The sequence below is a fragment of the Aedes albopictus genome, chromosome 3 (assembly GCF_035046485.1).
Source record: "Aedes albopictus strain Foshan chromosome 3, AalbF5, whole genome shotgun sequence".
Classification (NCBI taxonomy): domain Eukaryota; kingdom Metazoa; phylum Arthropoda; class Insecta; order Diptera; family Culicidae; genus Aedes; species Aedes albopictus.
In genome coordinates this window covers 61,585,067-61,605,948 of record NC_085138.1, presented here as the reverse complement: position 1 = coordinate 61,605,948, position 20,882 = coordinate 61,585,067, and the positions used below count along the sequence as shown (strand labels likewise).

The window sequence follows — 20,882 nt, the reverse complement described above, 5'->3', positions numbered from 1 at the left end:
GGAATTGATAAACTCCAAGACCTTCCCAGGTTTTTCAGACCAGATCTCACTGGGTTGCAAGCAACCACTATTTAGAAATCTTTGCCTGCGCGTGTATAAAGCACCACAACTGCAAAGCAGATGTTCCGAGGTTTCACGTTCCGTATTACAGAAACGACAGATATCACTCTGAATATGGCCAATATTTTTCAAGTGATACCTGCTCGGGCAGTGTCCAGTTACTAGGCCAGTGTATGTACATAGAGCTCTCTTGTTGAGCTCTAAGAGCTTTTTGGTTTTATAAGCATTTGGTGTTATAAATCGTTTTGACTGATTGCAATTTTTGACGTCCATCCAATTGGATATCACCCTCTGCTCAGCCCAGCGTTTCAGGTCCATTTTAAGTGTACAGTTTGATATACCACAGAATGGTTCTGGCCCGGCAAACTGTAAATTGGAACCACTTTTAGCAAGCTCGTCTGCCAATTCATTCCCTTCAATGCCACAGTGACCTGGAACCCAGTATAAGTTTACTGAATTCCCTTGGCACAGCCTGCGCAGTGAAAGAATGCATTCCCAGACAAGCTTTGAAGTACATTTGTAAGCGCACAATGCTTTTAGTGCAGCTTGACTATCTGAGAAAATACAAATATTTGCATATCTGTATTTTCTCTCAAAGCAGATATTTGCGCATTTCAAAATAGCAAGAATCTCTGCTTGAAACACCGTAGGATAGTGTCCCATCGCCACTGAAATTTGTATTCCAGGGCCATAGATTCCTGCTCCCGTTTTTATTCCAACTTTTGAGCCATCTGTATAGAATTTGATTGACCCTTGACGAACAGTGGGACCTCCGACTTCCCAATCTGCACGAGTTGTTTCGTGCAACTTGTAAGGAACATCATGGTTTTCCACAGGTTTCATCCAGTCTTTAATCATTTTCATTACTGGCCTATTTTGAAAGTATTGTTAAATGCTCAGGTGACCTACAAGATCACCTGGCATAAACTTTTCAACTCGTTCAAGTCTCAGCAATTCCTTTTCTGCTTCTAATTGCACGTACTCGTGCAAAGGTAGCAGATTGAGAATCGCATCTGAAGCTTTTGATGGTGTGCTTCGCATCGCTCCTGTAACAGCAATGGACGCAAGACGTTGAATTTTCGCAAGCTTTGATTGCGTGGTTACCTCTTTTGTTTTTGGCCACCAGACAAACGAAGCATACCTCACTTTTGGGCGGATTATGGCAGTATAAATCCACATTACCATTTTTGGTTTCAAGCCCCACTTCCTGCCAATAGTTTTGGAGCATAACCAGAACGCACTTGTTGCCTTACCGATCACGGACTCAATTTGAGCATTCCAGTTCAGTTTAGCATCCAGTATCAAACCTAAGTATTTGACTCGATCACTAGGATGAATTTGTATCCCTCCAAGCCGAAAAGCTTTTAGGTTGATCTTCCTTCTCCTAGTGAAAGGGACAATTACGACTTTTGACGGGTTGATGCTAAGGCCCTCCTTAATACACCATGAATGTGTATAGTTTAGAGCCCTTTGCATTCTTTCCGAAACAGTTTCGTCATACTTTTCTCTCACTATTATGACTATATCGTCTGCAAAGCCCACAACTTCGAAACCTTTTTCCTTCAAGCTTCTTAGAAGATCGTCTACAACCAAAGACCACATTAGTGGTCTGAGGAATCCTCCTTGAGGGCAACCTTTCGTTGCCCTGACTGTTATAGAAGAACTTCCCAGCTCAGAGGTGATTTTTCTTTTTGCAAGCACAGTATAAATCCAATGTATGATACATTGGTCGAAGTTTTTGTTCTCCATGGCACGCTTCATAGATGAATAGGAGGCATTATCAAATGCTCCTTCTATGTCTAAAAAGGCGGATAGAGCTATTTCTTTTGCAGAAAACGTTTTTTCCACTGCATTTAAGTTAAAATACACAAAAATAAGAACTAAAAAAAAACGTTTTTTCCAACTTTGTTACTAGCGAATGAAGTGCCGTAATCGTTGACTTACCAGATTGATAAGCAAACTGGAAGTCAGATAGGGGATGGTCTTTGTTGTAAGAAGAATTGATAAAATCCTTCAAAACCTTTTCCATAGTCTTCAACAAAACTGAAGAAAGACTAATTGGCCTGTATGCTTTGGGATGCGTCTTGTCACGCTTCCCCTTTTTTGGTATAAAGATAACTTTTACAATTCTCCATTTTGATGGAACGTAATTCAATCTTAAACTAGCCTTGAACATCTCAATTAGTGGTGGAACCAACACCGCTTCTCCATTTTGAATCAGTGCTGGAAATATTCCATCAACTTTCTGGATGCTACGTACGCCGCAAAGTGCAGCTAGCTCGTGGTTCATCCTTCTTCACCACATACCGTTCTCCTGCACATCGCCGAAAATCTTCCTTAGCACGCGTCGATCGAAAACTCCGAGTGCTTGCAGGTCCTCCTAGAGCATAACCATATTTCGTGTCCGTAGAGGACCACTGGTCTTACATGGTTTGTACATGGTGCATTTGGTGCGTGGGTGAATCTTTTTAGACCGCAGCTTCTTTTGAAGCCCGTACTAGGCCCGACTTCCGCTGATGATGCGCCTTCGAATTTCACGACTCGATTTGTTGTCAGCCGTCAGTAAGGATCCGAGTTATACGAATTCCTCCACCACCTCGAAGATATCCCCGTCTATCGTAAATTTACTACCCAGACGGATCCGGTCGTGTTCGGTTCCGCCTACCAGCATGTACTTTGTTTTTGAGGCATTCACCACCAGTCCGACCTTTGATGCTTCGCGTTTCAGGCGGGTATACAGCTCTGCCACCGTTCTAAATGTTCTGGCAATAATGTCCATGTCATCCGCAAAGCACACAAATTGTCCGGATTTTGTGAAAATCGAACCCCCGATGTTGAGCCCGGGTCGTCGCATCACACCTTCCAGAGCGATGTTGAAGAGTAGGCATGAAAGTCCGTCACCTTGTCGCAGTCCCCGGCGAGATTCGAATGAACTGGATAGTTCACCCGAAACCCTTACGCAGTTTTGCACACTGTCCATCGTTGCTTTAATTAGTCTAGTCAGCTTCCCAGGAAAGGCGCTTTCGTTTATGATTCTCCATAGCTCTGTGCGGTCAATACTGACGTATGCCGCTTTGAGGTTGATGAACAGATGATGCGTTGGGACCTGGTATTCACGGCATTTCTGGAGGATTTTCCATACGCAGAAGATCTGGTCCGTTGTCGACCGGCCGTCCTTGGTAACTTTCCACGAACTCATACGTTTTAGGTGACAGACAACGGAAGATGATCTGAGATAGCACTTTGTAGGCAGCATTCAAAATGGTGATCGCTCTGAAGTTCTCACATTCCAAATGGTCGGTTTTCTTGTGAATTTGGCAGATTACCCCTTCCTTCTATTCCTCCGGTAGCTGTTCGGTTTCCCAGATCCTGACTATCAGCCGATGCAGACAGGTGGCCAACTTTTCTGGGCCCATCTTGTTGAGTTCAGCTGCGATACCATCCTTACCAGCTGCTTGTTTGGTTTTGAGCTGGTGAATGGCATCCCTCAGCGTGGCAGTTGGTTCATTTCCATCCTCCGCTGCACTGGCGTCGTCGTTTCCTCCAGTGCCGTGGTCTCCCGTGCCTACGATCTCCACGCCATTCAGGTGCTGATCACCTTTCGATCACCTCACGTCAGTCCGTCAACAGGCCTCCATCTTTATCCCTGCATATTTCGGCTCGCGGTATGAAGCCGTTGCGGGATGCGTTGAGCTTCTGATAGAACTTCCGTGTTTGTTGGGAACATCTCCCGAAAGAGGTGGGTCTGCTGCTTCCGCCTGTTTGTAACGTTTCACTTTCTGTCGAGTCCCTTGCTGCAGCACTACCGCCCGCACTGCGTTCTTCTTCTCCAAAACCGTTCTGCACTCTTCGTCGAACCATTCGTTCCGTCGATTCTGTTCCACGTACTCGATGGTATTCTCGGCTGCGTCGTTGATGGCTGCTGTCATTGTAACTCCAGCAGTCCTCTCGAGAAGCCACATCGAGCTCGCCCTCGTCTGGTAACACGGCCTCGAGATTCTGCGCGTATGCTGAGGCGACATCCGGTTGTTTGAGTCGCTCTAGGTTGTACCGTCGCGGTCGCCGATACCGTACATTGCTGATGACGAAGAGTTTTGGGCGCAGTTTGATCATCACTTGGTAGTGGTCGAAGTCGATGTTGGCGCCACGATATGTCCTGACGTCGATAATGTCAGAGAAGTGTCGTCCGTCAATCAGAACGTGGTCGATTTGCGATTCCGTCTGCTGTGGTGATCTCTAGGTGTAACGATATGCGAGGCTGTGTTGGAAAAAGGTGCTACGAATGGCTATGTTCTTGGAGGCGGCGAAATCGATGCGGCGTAGGCCATTTTCGTTCGTCAGCTAGTGGGCGCCTAACTTTCCAATCGTCGGTCTGAATCTCCTGGCCTACCTGAGCGTTCAAATCTCCTATGATTATCTTGACGTCGTGGCTTGGGCAGCGGTCGTACTCGCGTTCGAGCTGCGCGTAAAATGCGTCTTTGTCATCATTCCGTAGGGAGGACTGTGCACGTTTATTATGCCGAAGTTGAAGAATCGGCCCTTGATTCTCAACCTGCACATTCTTTCGTCGATAGGCCATCAACCGATCACGCGCTTCTGCACTCATTACGGTGAAACCTGTGTGCAGCTCGTGTATGTTCCCGCAATTCTAGTAGATGATTACCTCTAAACGTTCGCACCATGGATCCAGTCCAACACACTTCTTGCAGCACTACGATGCAATCAGTAGATCGAGGAGTATGCAGCGCCCTGCCAATGAAGTTGAGAGATCTGCTGTTCCACGTACCGTGTTTCCAATCGCAATTTCTATTTGTTCGCTGGGGTCGTTGCCGTTAGACTTGGTTTGTGATATTTTTTTGATGATTTTCCGTTGCAATTCTTTTTACGGCTGGCTTGCTGGGTTGGACACCAGGACTCTATTGCAGTATAGAGTCCTTCCCTGGCACTTTGACGTCGATCAGCCGCCCCTAACATAGGGAACAGGCGCTATCGTAAGCCGCTTCTCCTGGAAAACAGACGCTCAGGCTCGCAGATGTTCCCTAAGGCTACTCGCAGCCCGGCCGGTGCCATGCGAAGGTAGGGGTATGAATTGCTGGGCACATTGTGCGTATCTCACCTTGTGCCAAAAATCAAGGTATGTATTAGGTTTAAAATTGACTTTGTTATAGCGGCAAGTGCTCAAAATAGGTACACCTGCCCAAATGGTATGACTTTACCCAGCCTTTACCGTGCCAAGAATTCTTCTTTAACTGTTACAAAATGTACTCTAAAGTCTAGCATATCTTTCATGGAAATTACGTCCAGAGTTTAGGCTGGAATTTTTCTAGTAACGCCTCAATGAATTTCCAAAACATGTCTTACCTGAGATATTTTTTTCTAAAATTGCTTTAAAGATCCTTTGGATTTCCATTGGAAATTACATCAGTACTTATACTAAGAGTTTCTTAACCCTCGAGCGATCGCGCTGTTGTATTTTGTACAACACGTTGAAAAAAATCTCGCTTTTTGTACTCAGCATTAGCGTGGTGCTGACGCAGGTTGTCAACCGCGCGAGTTACGGAAGGTTAACATGCATCTCGTCAGTTCCAAAGTCTTTGAAGTTTCGGGCTCAAAAAAACATCGTCAGCTTCCCATGGATAGTTCACTGAATTCAAAATGCCGAGTTTACTGGTGGCATCTCTCCAGCAGATCCCTATGGAATTTCACCAGGAATTCCTTTCGAAGTTGTGAGATTTATCCAAAAGTTCCTTGATTTCTCCAGAATTTCCTTCAGAAATATTTCGAGGAATTTGTTTCGAGATTCATCTAGGTGTTTTACTAGGATTTCTTGGGGCAGTCCCCTCGTGATGTGTCCTGAAATTTATTCCAGGACTTCACTAAGAGCTCCTTCTGTGATTTCTATGGGAGCTTCATAAGAGATTCTTCTTGGGATTCCTTCATAAGTTCCCACTGGGACTCTTCTAGGATTTATTTTGACATTTCTTTTGAGATTTCTTCTGGGACTTCAAGGATCCTTCCAGTATTTCTCCAGGAGTTTCGTCAATCCTCATGATTTCCAAAATCTTAGCTTTTGAAATACTACATGCTAGAGTAGAGAGAACAAAATGGGTAAATTAAAGTAAAATTTGCGGAATTTGGTGAGACTCGAACTCACGACTCCTATCCACGCACCTGTCTAGCGTTTATATAGGACCACAAGAAGACCCGAGGATGTAGTGAATACTCTGAATTAGAATTTAATTCGATTTGAAATTGCGACGCTATCTCCCTTTCGCAGACCGCACTTCTTTCGGATGAATTACATGTCCATCCAAAACACTGGCGCCTCTAGCCGTACGGCCAAGAATCCCACAATATTGTACATGTAAAGCCTAGCGAAAGCGCATTGTTTTGTGTGTTGGAAGTCTGCACAGGGCATATAGTCATCGCAACTAGCCCTACACACCAGCGGCTGACAGCTGATGACCGCAACCAGAAAAGAAGAAGAAGAAGGAAGTCTGCACACCTTTACTCGACAACAATGTCGAAGAGATCGTGCGATAAATGGAAAAGCTTCGAGAGCACGTATATTTTTTTTCGCAAATTTTTCTTCAATTTGTCAATTTGAAAATCACAGATTTTGGAATCAAGTAAAACATTCATTCGCTTAGCTTAGCTGCAAATATCGGTAGTTAATTAATTATGCATAATATTTATTTATTAACTACATCTTCAGCATACGCTGTACAGACTGAGTAAACTAAGACTAAACATGTACGTTTTTAATACTAGTTTTAAATCTATCTCTGCTAACATTAAAATCGAAATCACTGACATTTAACAGATTAAAACACACTTCTAAAGGATGATTCTGACCAAACACGGTACGATGCCTATTGACCAAGAACAATGAACGAGAATGGGTACGACGCACAGGAACGAGGAAGCTAGCTTGTTGTAGTAGATCAGGGCAGTCGACTCGATTACATAAAATGTCGTAAGCGAACATTCTCCGAAAGAATACTCGGCGCGCTTGTAAATTTTCAAGCTTGATCAGCTCACATCGGTGCTCGTAAGGGGGCAGCCTCATTGGATCATTCCAAGGAAGTCTTCGTAAAGCAAAGCGCAAAAAGCAACGCTGCACTCTATGGTGCCCATATTTGAACCGCGTATTCTAGAAGACTACGAACAAAAAAGCAATAGACAGTCTTCAATGCGTACACGTCACGGAACTCAATCGCGTTCCGGCGGATGAAGCCCAACACTGCGAAGGCCTTGGCAGTAGTCATCGTGATGTGCTCGTTGAAATCAAGCTTACTATCTATCGTCACTCCCAGGTCATTCATGGACGAAACACGTTCGATGCCGATACCGTTTGCTGTGTAGCGAAAATTTAAAGCTTATTACTTTATACTTCGACGCGTTCATCTCCATACCGTTCAAAACACACCAGTCTTGTATAGCTTCAATGTCTTGTTGCAAGGCGGTACAATCAAGAGTAGAGCTGATGATACGGTAGATTTTTAGATCGTCTGCATACAGGAGGTGATGTGAATTCAGTTTTTGGCTCAGGTCGTTAATAAAAATAATAAAGATAAGGGGACCAAGATGACTCCCTTACGGCACGCCAGATGGAGTTCCAAAAGAGGCGGACTTAGCAAATCTCAGTTTTACGTAGGCAAACCGTTCATGCAAGTACGAACCTAGCCACTTCACCAACCAGTTTGGAAAACCAAGTCGCTCGAGTTTCTTTAACGTTAGTTCGTGGGGGACTTTATCAAAAGCTTTGGCAAAGTCTACGTAGATACCATCCACTTGGCAGCGTTTTTCCATGCTTGAGTTTAGCGCACTTGCATATACCATGAGATTTGTAGTAGTGGACCTGTTTTTCACAAACCCACGTTGGTACTGCGATATTAGAGGTTTTGCAGCTATGTACATTTTCTCGTGCACCATTAGTTCCAATGTCTTGGCTAAGCAACAAAGAATGGAAATCGGCCTATAGTTTGAAACGTCATGAATATTTCCAGCTTTGTGGATGGGCGTGACTGCAGAGAGCTTCCAGACATCCGGAAAGACAGCTGACGATAGCGACAAGTAAAATAATCGGCAAATGGGTGGTCCAAGTTCATTAGCGCATCGTTGAATGAAAGCTGGAGGCAATTTATCCGGTCCAGGACCTTTGGACGGATCCACAGAGTTTAAAGCACTTATGACGTCAGCTGTAGTGAATGTGAGGAGCGGAAGATGAATATTATGCGATGGCAGAGAATTCAACAGTCCTGGCGAATCCGGAGGAGGGACTGCATTATAAACGGATTTGAAATAATCGGCGAAAAGCTCCACTGATCCTACGGCGTCGTGACTGGTTCTATCGCCGAAAGCAACCTCCGAAGGAATCGATTGTGAACCCTTTCTACTTTTGAAGAAACGCCAGAAGTAGGTAGGATTCGTTTTCACCTCATCTTCAATGCGAAAGATATACTCACGGAACGAAGAAGATAAGCACTCGTTATACTCCGTCTCGAGGCTACGAAGAAGGATCCTGTTATCGTCACTTCTGATGCATAAAGCAGCGACGAACTTTCCGGAGAACATTGCGGCGATGTCGTAGTTCGGCAGTCCACCACGGCTGACTATTTGAATACCGAAAGGGTCTGCGGAGCGGAGTGTGTCTGCTGATGATGTCAAAAAGCAGAGAGTAGAACTTATCGACTGCTTCGTTGACGTTGTCACCGGTAAGAACTTCGTCCCAATTCGTCAAATGAAGATTGTCCATGACTGCGTCATAATTACACCGGTTAAAGTCGAGGTCATGAATGTCTGAAGTTCCGTCGAAACTATCGTTGATACTATGCGTGGTCAAGCGCAGGACAAATGGTTTATGGTGACGGTCACAAGATAAAATCGGCGATGGCACTTCAATCAGTTCAACTTCGCTGCTGTTCTTTACGAAGGCCAAATCAAGCATGATTTCGATACTGATTTTTCATTTGGGCCTAACTGATATTTTCGAGTTCTCTTCATCGATCCTCTCTTTGTGTTATCACAGAATGTGTATTGAGTTTTCCAAAGATTTTTTGATTGAAATGCGAAGAAAACGACTACATGTTGCTATAGAAACAAAAAGAATAATGGTTTTGTTTATTTTGGTCAAGTTATTAGCGAAAGAGAGAGTCGACGAAGAGAAATCGATCAAGTCAGTTAGGCCCTTATGAAAAATCATTGTCGATTTGTTTCCGAGATTCCTTAGAAACTCCTCCGGGTTACGCCTTATATTTTCTTTCAGAATGACTTCAGAAGTTTCTTCTCAGATTTTCAGAAGGACTTCCTGGAAAAATGGAATCCCGGAAGGGAGTGTTGGAACAAATCGAGAAAGAACTCCATGAAACTTTTTTCACAAAGCTGATTCCTTATGAAATATGTCTAGCGCCTGCAAGGGCTTCATAAGGAACTCGTTGGGTAATTCCATAAAGAATACCACAAAAAAAAACTCCTGGAGGCATTCTGTAATGATTTCCTGACGGATTTCCATCTCAGAATCATCTGGAAGTATTCCAGGATTGTGTAGGAAATCCAGAAATAAAGTCCTAAAAGAATCCAGAAAATAATTTGTAGGGGAATCGGGGATGGCATTCCTGAAAAAAAAATACCCGGAAGCAGTTTTTAAAAGAATGTCGGACGGAGTTCCCGGAGAAATCTCAGAAGGAGGTACCGAAGGAATTCCACAAGAAGTTCCTGTAGGATTCCCGAAAGAACCCTGGAGGAATCTCAAAAAAAGGTTGTTTTCTCATAAAATCTCCGTTTAATTCAGTATTCTCAGTCACTGACACTTTTGCTCTAAACAAAAAAAGAATCACCGCAAATCTGTGAAGTGCTATTTGTAAAATTTACTGTACGTTCCGTGACTTTGCAGTGTAGATGTTTGTAAAAGCACTGAACGCTTTGGTAGGAAGTTTTTACAGATGAATATTTCTAAGACACACGGAACGTTCGGTGGTTTCCGAACTCTTCATGATACATTCAGCTGCTAAGATTACGGTAAAATTTTACCGTAGTCCGTTATTTTCTATCTAAGTGTTTATAAAAGCATAAACATGTGGTGGTTGAAAAAATGCTTTTATTGTTAAAAAACAGGAGATGAATTCCGGAAAAAAGTCAAATACAAATACCACAGACAAAAAGACGTAACACTCTTCAAAACGGCTTGGCACATGCATTTAACGATCAATTCAAATTTCATTTGCTTTGCGCAATCGTTCCACCAGATGCGCTAGTGTTCGATCGCACTGACGTTTACCAGTGTACACGTTGCTGAATGATGCAAACGAAAATTACAGGCAATTTGTGTAGTAGTGTGCGTGTCAGCAAAACGTCAAATTCAAATCCATCATGGCCGACAGTGTCGCGCGCAGTTCTACCAAAAGGTGGCAGTATGCTCATGAAAATGACACCGGGCAAGAGTTTTTGATGAATTTCCTCTAAGAGTTACGTCTGTTTGTCTGTGCAAATACATTTAATTGTATTGTTGTTACATTACAACACATTTTATTGTGGATACCACACAGAAGACAACACAAAAACTATATAATGTATGGCTGTCCACCATACAATGTATCGTAAATAAGCATTTTGCAATACAGTACTTTTTCGATTATATCACGAATGAAAAAAATTTTCGCGTGATATATTGGAGCGTGATATAATTGAAACATCTTTTTTTCCGAAGGCGTTTATTAATCAAAATACACTTGCACACAAAAAAAATCAAACAAAACGCACAAAATAACAAACTCGGTAATGGAAGTCTAATACATATTCTTGTATGTAATTATTTTTGATGACTCTGTAACTAAGATCAAACAATGGAGGTATTATTTGCACTTCTACACCATGGTTTTTGAACTTCATGGAACGATGTTTCCATATGTTTCCAATTTTTTCACAGCAAAATAAAGGTGATTGCTTAAATTTATCGTCGAGTACTTAACATTTTCAAAAGTGTTTCCAGAAGGTTGGGAATTTCTGGTTGAAAAATCAAAATTTGAAATTTTTGTGATGTTGCCGCGTTTCGCTTTGTTGTACAATTGTCACGAAGTTTGAATGTTCTGTCTTTAATTTCTGATCGTTCGATATGCTGGTTGGCATTAATTGAACAGCATATCAACTTTTAAAAGCCGATAAATTTACAAAATGCTAGTTATTCCTTTGGAAGTGAAGTGTAACTGTGGGTCCCGACATGAACGAGCCCCGGGTTAAAAAGCTCGTTAATAAATAAAATACAAAAAAATGGAACCAAAGTTAGATTCTAACGGAAAACGCCTTTTCTTCTTCTACTTCTTCTTTGTGACTCTACGTTCCCAATGGAACTTGGACTGCCTCTCTTCAACTTAGTGTTCTTTGAGTACTACCATGATAGTTTTTAATTGAAGGGCTTTCTTTGCCTGCCATTGTATGAATTTGTATATTGTGGGGCAAGTACAATTATATACTATGCATAGGAAAGTCTAGAAAAGTTCCTGACCGGAATGGGAATCGAACCCGCCGTCTCTGAATAGGTGATCCAAAACCTTATTCAGAAAGACTAACTGGAGACGCGTGATGGAAAACGTAATGCGTGGAATTGTCGCATACAGACCGGACTAGATGCAGAGCAAAGCATGGGAATGTGACTCTAGATAATCGAATCCTGTGTCCGGCCTATCACCAATGGCACTGTAATCGTATATTAATGTGCAAAATATGTCACTTATGACGATTCATGTATCCAATATAGTTTGGAATATGTGCTTAGCAATATTTGTATCGATTATCATAGCGTGATATAATCGAAAAAAATAGCGTGCTAAAATCGAGTGTGATATAATGGAGCGTGATTAAATAGAACCGTGACAAAATCGAAAAACCACTGTATTATGTACAGGTTGATAAGTATCGTAACAATAAAAAAATCGATTTTTTTTTCTCGAACAAATCTGAAGCACAAACCATACGTTTTATTGTTTTGATATTGTTTGAACATTGTATACAGTGATAGACATTCGTTTAGCCGAGGCTAAAAAATTTTCAAAAAAGATTTTATTATAAAACTTTTTTATCGTAGTGATAGTATATCTAGTACTGTTTTATAAAAATGTGATACATCACACTTACATATACACTGAAACTAAAACGAGGGTAAAAACCCTTCAAATGTCATTTTTTGCCTAGACATTCGTTTAGCCGAATTGTACAGTTTTTAGGATTCCATAATAAAAAACTATCAAATTTCGAAAAATATCCAACAAAGTCATTTTGTATGGTGATCTGCATTATAGATCGACTTGTAAATCATTAATTAGATCGTTTTTGGAAGTGTTGCCATATTAATTTTGCATGCATCTCATATAAATATGTCATAATATTGTAAATGTTTCCAAATTGAGATTTGATGTAGTTATTTTTATCGGAAGTGTTTCAAAAGAATCTAATGAAAGTTTCATGACCAAAGCAGGTTGAAAATTTACGAAAAACAATGTTTTAACAGAAAAAAATAACGCAAACCATCAAAAAATCACGTATTTAAGTATTGTTTTGATGAAATATGATGGTTTCACTTGCATAAATGACAGCGTTTACTACTATTACGTCTTCTAATAGCTCCCAAAAAATCTCTAGACTCTATTCTGGCTGAAATAACATACATTGGACGGCACATATTTCGAAAAATGGCACCGAAAGTATTCAAATTTCTAGCATGAACTACTTGTTTCATAATGTAGACATTATTTTCAAATAAATCATGTTAAAAATGAATGTGGTTCACATCTAAGACTCTTTTTCTTTTCTTCTTTCTTCTTGGCGTAACGTCCTCATTGGGACAAAGCCTGCTTCTCAGCTTCAGTGTTCTATGAGCACTTCCACAGTTATTAACTGAGAGCTTCCTCTGCCAATGACCATTTTGCATGTGTATATCATGTGGCAGGCACGAAGATACTCTATGCCCAAGGAAGTCAAGGAAATTTCCTTTACGAAAAGATCCTGGACCGACCAGGAATCGAACCCGTCACCCTCAGCATGGTCATGCTGAATACCCGCGCGTTTACCGCCTCGGCTATATGGGCCCCATATAGCCCATCTAAGACTCATTTATAATATATTTCTTCAGATATAATGAAATGAGCCAATTGTTTGACCATATCTTGCATTTTTTGTATGAGCATCTGCTTTTGAATAAACAGGGTACAAAAAATCTGACAATTCTTGCAGTTCTTTCACTTTGCAGTCTTCTATCTCATTTAGTAATGCTAGTATCAAACACGTATACTCCACAGGCATTAGGGCACGTCTTTATTTCAATGCAGACCTATTTATTTTAGCTTTTATCAATCCCATTTTAAAGTTTAACCAATCAAAAACTAATATACTTAATTTTTTCATGACATTTTATGCAATAATTTGAACATTTCTAACAATAATTCTGTGCCACATTTTCAAAACTGCTAATCTAGCTTACGTTTGAGTGCTTACAGAAATCATTTTTCTTAAATAAATTTGTTTATCGTCGCTACTCCTTATCGGGACATTTTTTTATAACATTTCTCTGAATTTCACTAATAAATAACTTTTAAGGTCAATTATCTTGCTAACACGTCATAAACTAAATGCCTTGGAGTATATCCTCGAAATATACTCACGAAATTGCAAAAAATCTATTGAAAACCAATTTTTCATTTACCTCGGCTAAACGAATGTCTAGGCAAAAAATGACATTTGAAGAGTTTTTACCCTCGGTTTTGTATCAGTGTATATTAGTGTGGGTCATCGGAACCGTTCTCTCAGACCAAAGCTTTTTTGGTTCCGTTTCGGGTCCTGAGTATCTGTGCAAAATTTGAGCACGATCGGTTGCGTCTACACTTTGCGCATTGCAATTGAAATTTGTATGGGATTTTGTATGGGAAAACATACTTTGTTGCATTTTAGCCATAAGTTGAAAAAGTTTGTCTAGTCTAGTCTAGTCTAGTCTACACATACACAGCCATTCATTGAAAGAATCCTGGAAAATGGTAGAATCGACTACTTCTACCATTTTTCTTGTCATTATTAATGCTTGCAGTACATCGAAAATGCATTACAAGTATTAAAGCGGCCAGGCCTACTGTGTAGTGTTATTGATTTTACAATAAAACCATTAAACGGGGACATCTCGTACCAACCGCTCAGTTTTGTATAGAAAGCTAACTACATGAAAAATCGGTGGGGGTGACGTTGCTAAGAAGGTTAATGTCACCCCTTTGTCCTTGGAGTCCTGGGATGGAACACAGGTATTTGGTCCGTGTCCTGGCCCTAATGCCTAGGCTTAAGCGCCTAAACTCGCTCTCTGAAACGAAAAACACTACTGATCTCTCCCAATTGCATGGTCAAGTTTAACAAAGAAAATATTATAAGTACTTCAATAAAAAATAATCAGAAAGATCTCACCCGATTCAACGGATAATCAAATCCAACATTCTTGAAGCATTCTCAAAAATTCATCCTTTAATCCCAGCTCGAAACAAACCCAACGTGGTGCTGTCATGCATTTGCTTTCACCTCCGTCGCGCATCATCACTGAACATCGCCGGATCATGCGCCAGAAATAGGACTCCCGATTGCGACGGCATTCTACATAGTTGCACACCAAACTCATCTCTTTGACTACCGATATCCGAGGGTGGAAGAGAATGTTATCACTGGATAATGCACATTTTCTTGTCAATTTCAAATATTATTTTATCTTTATAAGTTGAAAAAGTTTGTCTGAATTTTTTTAACCGATACTGTAAAATGATAGCCTTGGATGTTCTGAAAAACTCTGTTGAAGACCGCAAAGCGATCCGATGCTTGTGAAAAAAGTTATAACCAACGAAGCGCATGTATGTGTTTATGTTTTAACGAATAACAATAGCAACAAAATTATGCTGTTTCGCCAAGCAATTCCAACGCTATAACTTTTTTCATAAGCATCAGATCACTTCGCGGTCTTCGACAAAGTTTTTCAGCACACTCTAGGCTATGTTTTCACTTTAACGGTTACACGGTTTTAGAAAAATTCGAGCTTGTTATGAGAGAAATGCTAAAAAGTGTGTTTTCCCATGTAAAACCCCATACAAACTTCAAACGCGATGCGCAAAACGTAGACATAACCGATCGTGCCCAAATTTTGCACACTTATTTGGGACCTAAATTGGGATCAAAAAAGCTTTGATCAGACGGGATACCATTGAATTTTTCATTTTTCCATATAAACGATGACCCACTCTCCAAGCCCACTCTAGTGTATATGTAAGTTTAATGTATCACATTTTTATAAAACAGTACTAGATATACTATCACTACGATAAAAAAGTTTTATCATAAAATCTTTTGTATGCGTTTCCTGACACTTTTTTTGGTCTCGGCTAAACGAATGTTTATCACTGTACAACAATGTATTGTTGTAAAACCATGGTATTGTAATTCAATGTCCGTAACAGAATGTATTATAGAATTATTGATATATATCCCTTTCGGGACGGAGCGCAAAAACGTGAAATCTCCATACAAATGGCTCAACTTTGGCTCTCCAGAACTCTTAGAATTCTCAACAGAATAACAATTGTTTTTCCTCATTTGAAAGAACTACTCTTTATCTTTTGATTTCTAGCTTTAACTACCTAGATAAAACAGAAATAAAAAATATGCGACAGATAAAACTTTGTCATGTTTTACAGTTTTTGTCCACTTTTTGTTTAACGTAAACGGCAACGTAAACAAAAGTTTGTTTGTGCACATACAAGTATATGTAATGTAATGGTTGAATTATTGAAACAGTTTACATAACATAAAACGAAGACTAAACAGATGAAAAAATACGCTTAACTGTTATGACCTTCGTAACTTGCTGTATCGAGATAGTTGTTTGCTGTTTACTGATAGTAGTCGGTGTTTCGATAACCAAACAATAATCGAAAGAGACCGCCAGGTCAAACAAATGGTAATTTAGTCGGATATCATCAATTTTGGTATATCATCATTGTTGAAATGCACACCAGCCAGACCTAGAGCCAGACTGTTTTCTCAGGACCAGGAAATGGGAATGTCTGTTTCCATTCAGAAAGGAACCAGTTCCAAGGATAAGAAAATGATTTAATATGTAAATACAGATGAAAACGTTACTCCGTCGGGCGGATGGATGATGGCGGCGCGTTGGAATGAGAGAGCCACAGATTTTCTATTTATATGTAAATATTACTGACCAGGCAGGGAGAACTTCCGGTTCGTTTCGTGGTGGTGGTGCTGCTGCTCCTGGTGTTCTGTGATGTATACTGTACGGATCAACGCAAATTTCTTGTTTGCTTTTTGTGTATTTGTGTTTGCGTTCGGCGAAACACACAATAGGCCTTTTCATGTGACAGATCCGTGCATGCATTTGTTTACAAAGCTTGAACAACAGCTGCTAACAAGAACGTGTCATCTTCATAGAAGAACTGTAAAACGCCCGAACAATCAGCTGATTTAAGACGTCAAATGAAAAGGCCCATAATGGTAGGGCAAATATTAGGACCGGGTTTTGTTCGGGAGGCTGCTGGCATTCTGTTCATTTCATTGATAAATTTTCAAAGTGTCGTCATGCGGGTACGAACTTCCATAATGAACTGCGGATCGATTGTGTACATTACGATATGGGGTGCCACATCAAATAAACATCATATTTCGGGTAAACTCGGAAAAGTTGATTGATTTTATGGTTAGCTTTGCGATCAGTTGTTGACCATAGTGATTCAAGCCGCGGAAAATGAAGAATGAACAACCACTACAGAATACAATGAGATTTTTTAGCTAGAGCCTTATTGATTGCTCGTAGTTGCTGTGGGGTTCTCCGTACTGTAGATTCCAGATGTTTCTGATTCTCTCCCGGATCTCCAGATCCGATTCGGGAACCAGTTCTTAATGCCTCCTTACACTTGTTTTAACCCGTCGTAATTTGCCCAACCACTTGCTATCACTCCCGCTCACATACTGACTGATGCAGATGCAACCTAGAATGCAACACTGTAAAGTTTGAACTACCCAAAAGATGTGAATATCAACTCAAGTGCCAAGGTATCTAGATGTTTCAGTGATAGGTCACCACAGTTGCCACTCCAGCATCGCTAGATCAGCTACACTCACACAAGGACTCAATGAGATAACTGCCATACTAACAGGCATCTTCAGTGTGTGAGAATTGGTGATCTTCTATTTTTAGGTGACAATGGCGCATATCATGCGAGATTGCTGGTCAAAGTGGGGAGGGGCCGTGCCAGCGCAAGTACATGCGAAAATCGGAGTGATGGTGGCCATTTGGCAGAGGTTCACGTTCGGTGCGTGGTTTGGCGTTTTGATAAGCGTAAAGTGTGCGTTTGATATTTACTTTGAAGATGATGTAGCACAATTCGCGGGTTGCCTATTTGTAGGCCTAATATGATAGATTGATTATTCTGTGCTGTGAAGTTTTAATGAAGGGAAACGACTTATTCAACCCGTTTCGGGTATTGTAATGATGGTTGAAATCATAACATAACTTACATTAATCATTAGTTTTAAATGTAGCGATTGAAAGAATGTATATAGAAAGATACAAAGTAGAACGAAAGTAAGTGTGATGGAGCCCAGGAGATTCTGCGTACAAATCAGTAGCAAAATATCTTTTTAACACTTAATACACCCTGCTGTGAACAACAATAGATGCGGTCTGACTAATATGTGCTCTATTAAGCCTAATTAAATTTCTTATTTTTTTCTCTTTTTCTGGATATGATTTCAGATCGGCGAAAGCCACGTGGACGTCCAGCGAACGGCCTCGAGTGATGTGACGGCTTCGGTGTGCGCCAATTATTCCGGAGCCCTGTGCATAGGTTCGTGTTTGATCGTTTTGTTCCTTTCCAACTACCGTAAGCAAGTAAAGCTAATCAGCGAAAGTAGGTAATTAATAATGAATTTCCAAAAACCGAACAACTATTAAACCGCTACTAAAAGCTAGGAAAAATTAAGCGAAAACCAAATAAAACAATTGGGAAGTTCTGTAAAAAGAAAGAAAACAAAAGTCGAAAACTGATTCGCTCGTACCTCGGATATTGTGTGCGACTTGCGCAAAATCGTGGAGAAAACAAAACAAATCGTTTAGGTAAAATTTTCTACGACGAGATTAACAGAAAACAAACGAGTAGGCCGGAGAACAACAATACACACAGCAAACGCAAATTACGTAACAACAGTACCGAAATAACAGAACTGCGGGAGAAGTGGATTTTTATACCCTCTAGGAAATTTAAAAAAAAAAACACGAACGTAAATAATATTGCATTCACCCATCAACTGACACCACAGACACTCCACTCACACACCACAAGGTTACTCATACACACAGACCCATACACACTGAACGCGGGGAACAAATTAATTAAACATTACTCACGATACCATTAATTAAATTTAAATTTAAAAAGCGATCTGAGCAACTCATGCATTTTGTACATTTTAATGAGATTCAGGAGGCAAAAAAATGGGAAAAGCGTGCATTCGAAAAGAAAACAGCTTCTACGCGAAGGTGGAAAACAATACAAAAAAACTCACAAATTAAATTGTAAAAAAAAGCCAACAACAATGATTCCTTTCGTGGAGTTGAACATTAAAATCAGCAAATATTGATATATTAATATGATACGTACCTACGCGTTGTTTGTCGGTCGTTGTTTGTGTCGCCGTCGTCGTCGTCGTCGGTGGTGTGAGAAATGCGGTGGAACGGAAGTCATTAATTGGGATTTAAATGTTTCTATAGAAATATAGGCAAGTATCAGTTCATAATTTCCGGTTTCGTTGGGGAGAAATCGACGGGCGCGATAGACGATGATGGAAAACTGTTGTGATAAAAACGAATGGACTTAGGTTTTCCTATAATTTTAAAATCATACGGCTCCAGCAGGATATTTCGTTTGACTCAGGTCAAATGTCTCATCTCTGTAATTTCTGTAAGAATTCATCTGGAAGCCAATCATTGCTGATTCTGACTTCAAACTTACCCAAAAATGCAGCATTTACGATGGTTTTTGTGGTTCGTTCAGCTGCAAACTTCTTCTTTCAGATGGTTGTCCGACACGTCTCTCGGCTCAATTCAGCTCATTCAGATTCAGGTTGTTCAATGCGTCTTCCGGAATTTTGCACGACGATTGTTCAAAAGATCCTTTCTTTAGTACCATCACCAGATATTCGGTTCATTCAGATGATTGTTCAATGAAATGTTTCGGTTTTTCACCCAAAAATCACTTGATTCAGATGGTCGTCCAACGCAACCTTTGGGAATAACAATCAATTCACATCACAAAAAACTGAAACATTTAGGCGGTTGTCCAATGCGTCTTCGGAGTAAAATCTTTTCGGTTCCATAACCAATAACACGACTCATTCAGACGGTTGTTGGAATGCGTCTTTCGGTTTCTTAAGCAGACAGCGAATATACCACTACATCCATATGGTCGTCCGACGCGTCACTCGGAATCTTCAATCGATAGAGCTTCATTACTCGATTTGACAATTCTCAGATCATTCTGACAGTTCTGCATGAGTACTACAAATACGATTCTTATCCTTTTTTCGCCTGTTACCTGTAGAAATAATCTGAGATCTTCGTGCAATGAAGAATTGTTTCATTTAAATCAGTGATCCTCAGCCTAACTGTCTTTGCGGGCCAAAATTGAATTTTGAAAAGAGACTGAGGGCCGCAAGTTATTTAAGAGTTAATTTTCAATGATTTTTAAGATTTAACATAAGATACATTTGTTTGATTTTTTGAAAAATGCAAAAAAAATAAGCATTAGTTAAAACTCACAAATAAAAAGATTTTTTTTTTAACATTGAACAAGAGCAAAAAACTAAATAACCTGGAGTTATCAGGAGATTTTAATTTTTAAAAAAATTAAAAATCGTTTGGTATTAAAAACACAAAACAGTTTTGGCAGTTTTTGGTATTCGTAATGTTGGAAAAATATTTCAGACAAGCTATTTTAAGTCACAAAGTGGCTAGAACAATATGGACCTTTTTAAGAATATTGTGGATAAACTTACAGCGTACTTATAGTGCAGATTATATGTGCAGAATTGTGGAAGTCCTAGACACGAACACGCACAAATTTCTTGTAAAACCTCTGGATAAAGTTTTGATAAATTTCCGAATGGAGTTTATTACTGCATCTTAAGGATTTCCTGAGAAATATTTTAAAAAATCTTGGAACTGTGAGGTTTTTTGAGACTTCTCGTGGATTTTGAGAAATTTCAGAACGATTTCTTTAGCAGCCAATGAATACCTGCAGACATAATATTCTGAACAATGTGGACAAGTATTTGTAGCCGATTTAGAATAGATATTTTAAGAGGAATTACCAAAAGTATTGCTAGGAGAAGAATGAAGAGTATCTTGCCGAATCCCTGAAGTTTTTAGCGAAATTCCGAAAGTTTGTGCAACACGTTTTTAAAAGAAATTATAGGCAACAATTCTGTAAAAAAAAATTGAAATAGTTTCCTGAATATAAAGTATACAAAAGCAAGTTTTTTCGCCGATAAAAACAAAATGGAAATTTAAATTAATTACTAACAACGAGTTCAAAATCCATGGCAGAGAATCCGTGACATTTAGCCTAAACTCATTCTTCAAGCGAAACACATCGTTCTTAACAACAGTTTCGAATATTTTCGAAACAATATTCAAAAAATAATCCTCTTACAGTTTGGAAAACTTTCAAAAATATTACTTCTTCTGAAAAACTCTTTATGATATTGGCAAAATTCAATCCCATTAAAGTTTTAAA

General features: G+C 40.0%; 1 protein-coding gene across 1 annotated transcript in view; it reads left to right on the top strand.

Annotated features, from left to right (window-relative positions):
- LOC134290210 (furin-like protease 1) overlaps positions 1–20,882 on the top strand; it is a 132,538-nt gene that overhangs the window by 58,789 nt on the left and 52,867 nt on the right. Inside the window, exon 11 of the mRNA XM_062857281.1 lies at positions 17,846–17,936. Within this exon, the coding sequence (XP_062713265.1) occupies positions 17,846–17,936 (91 nt within the window). The remainder of the gene's footprint in view (positions 1–17,845; positions 17,937–20,882) is intronic.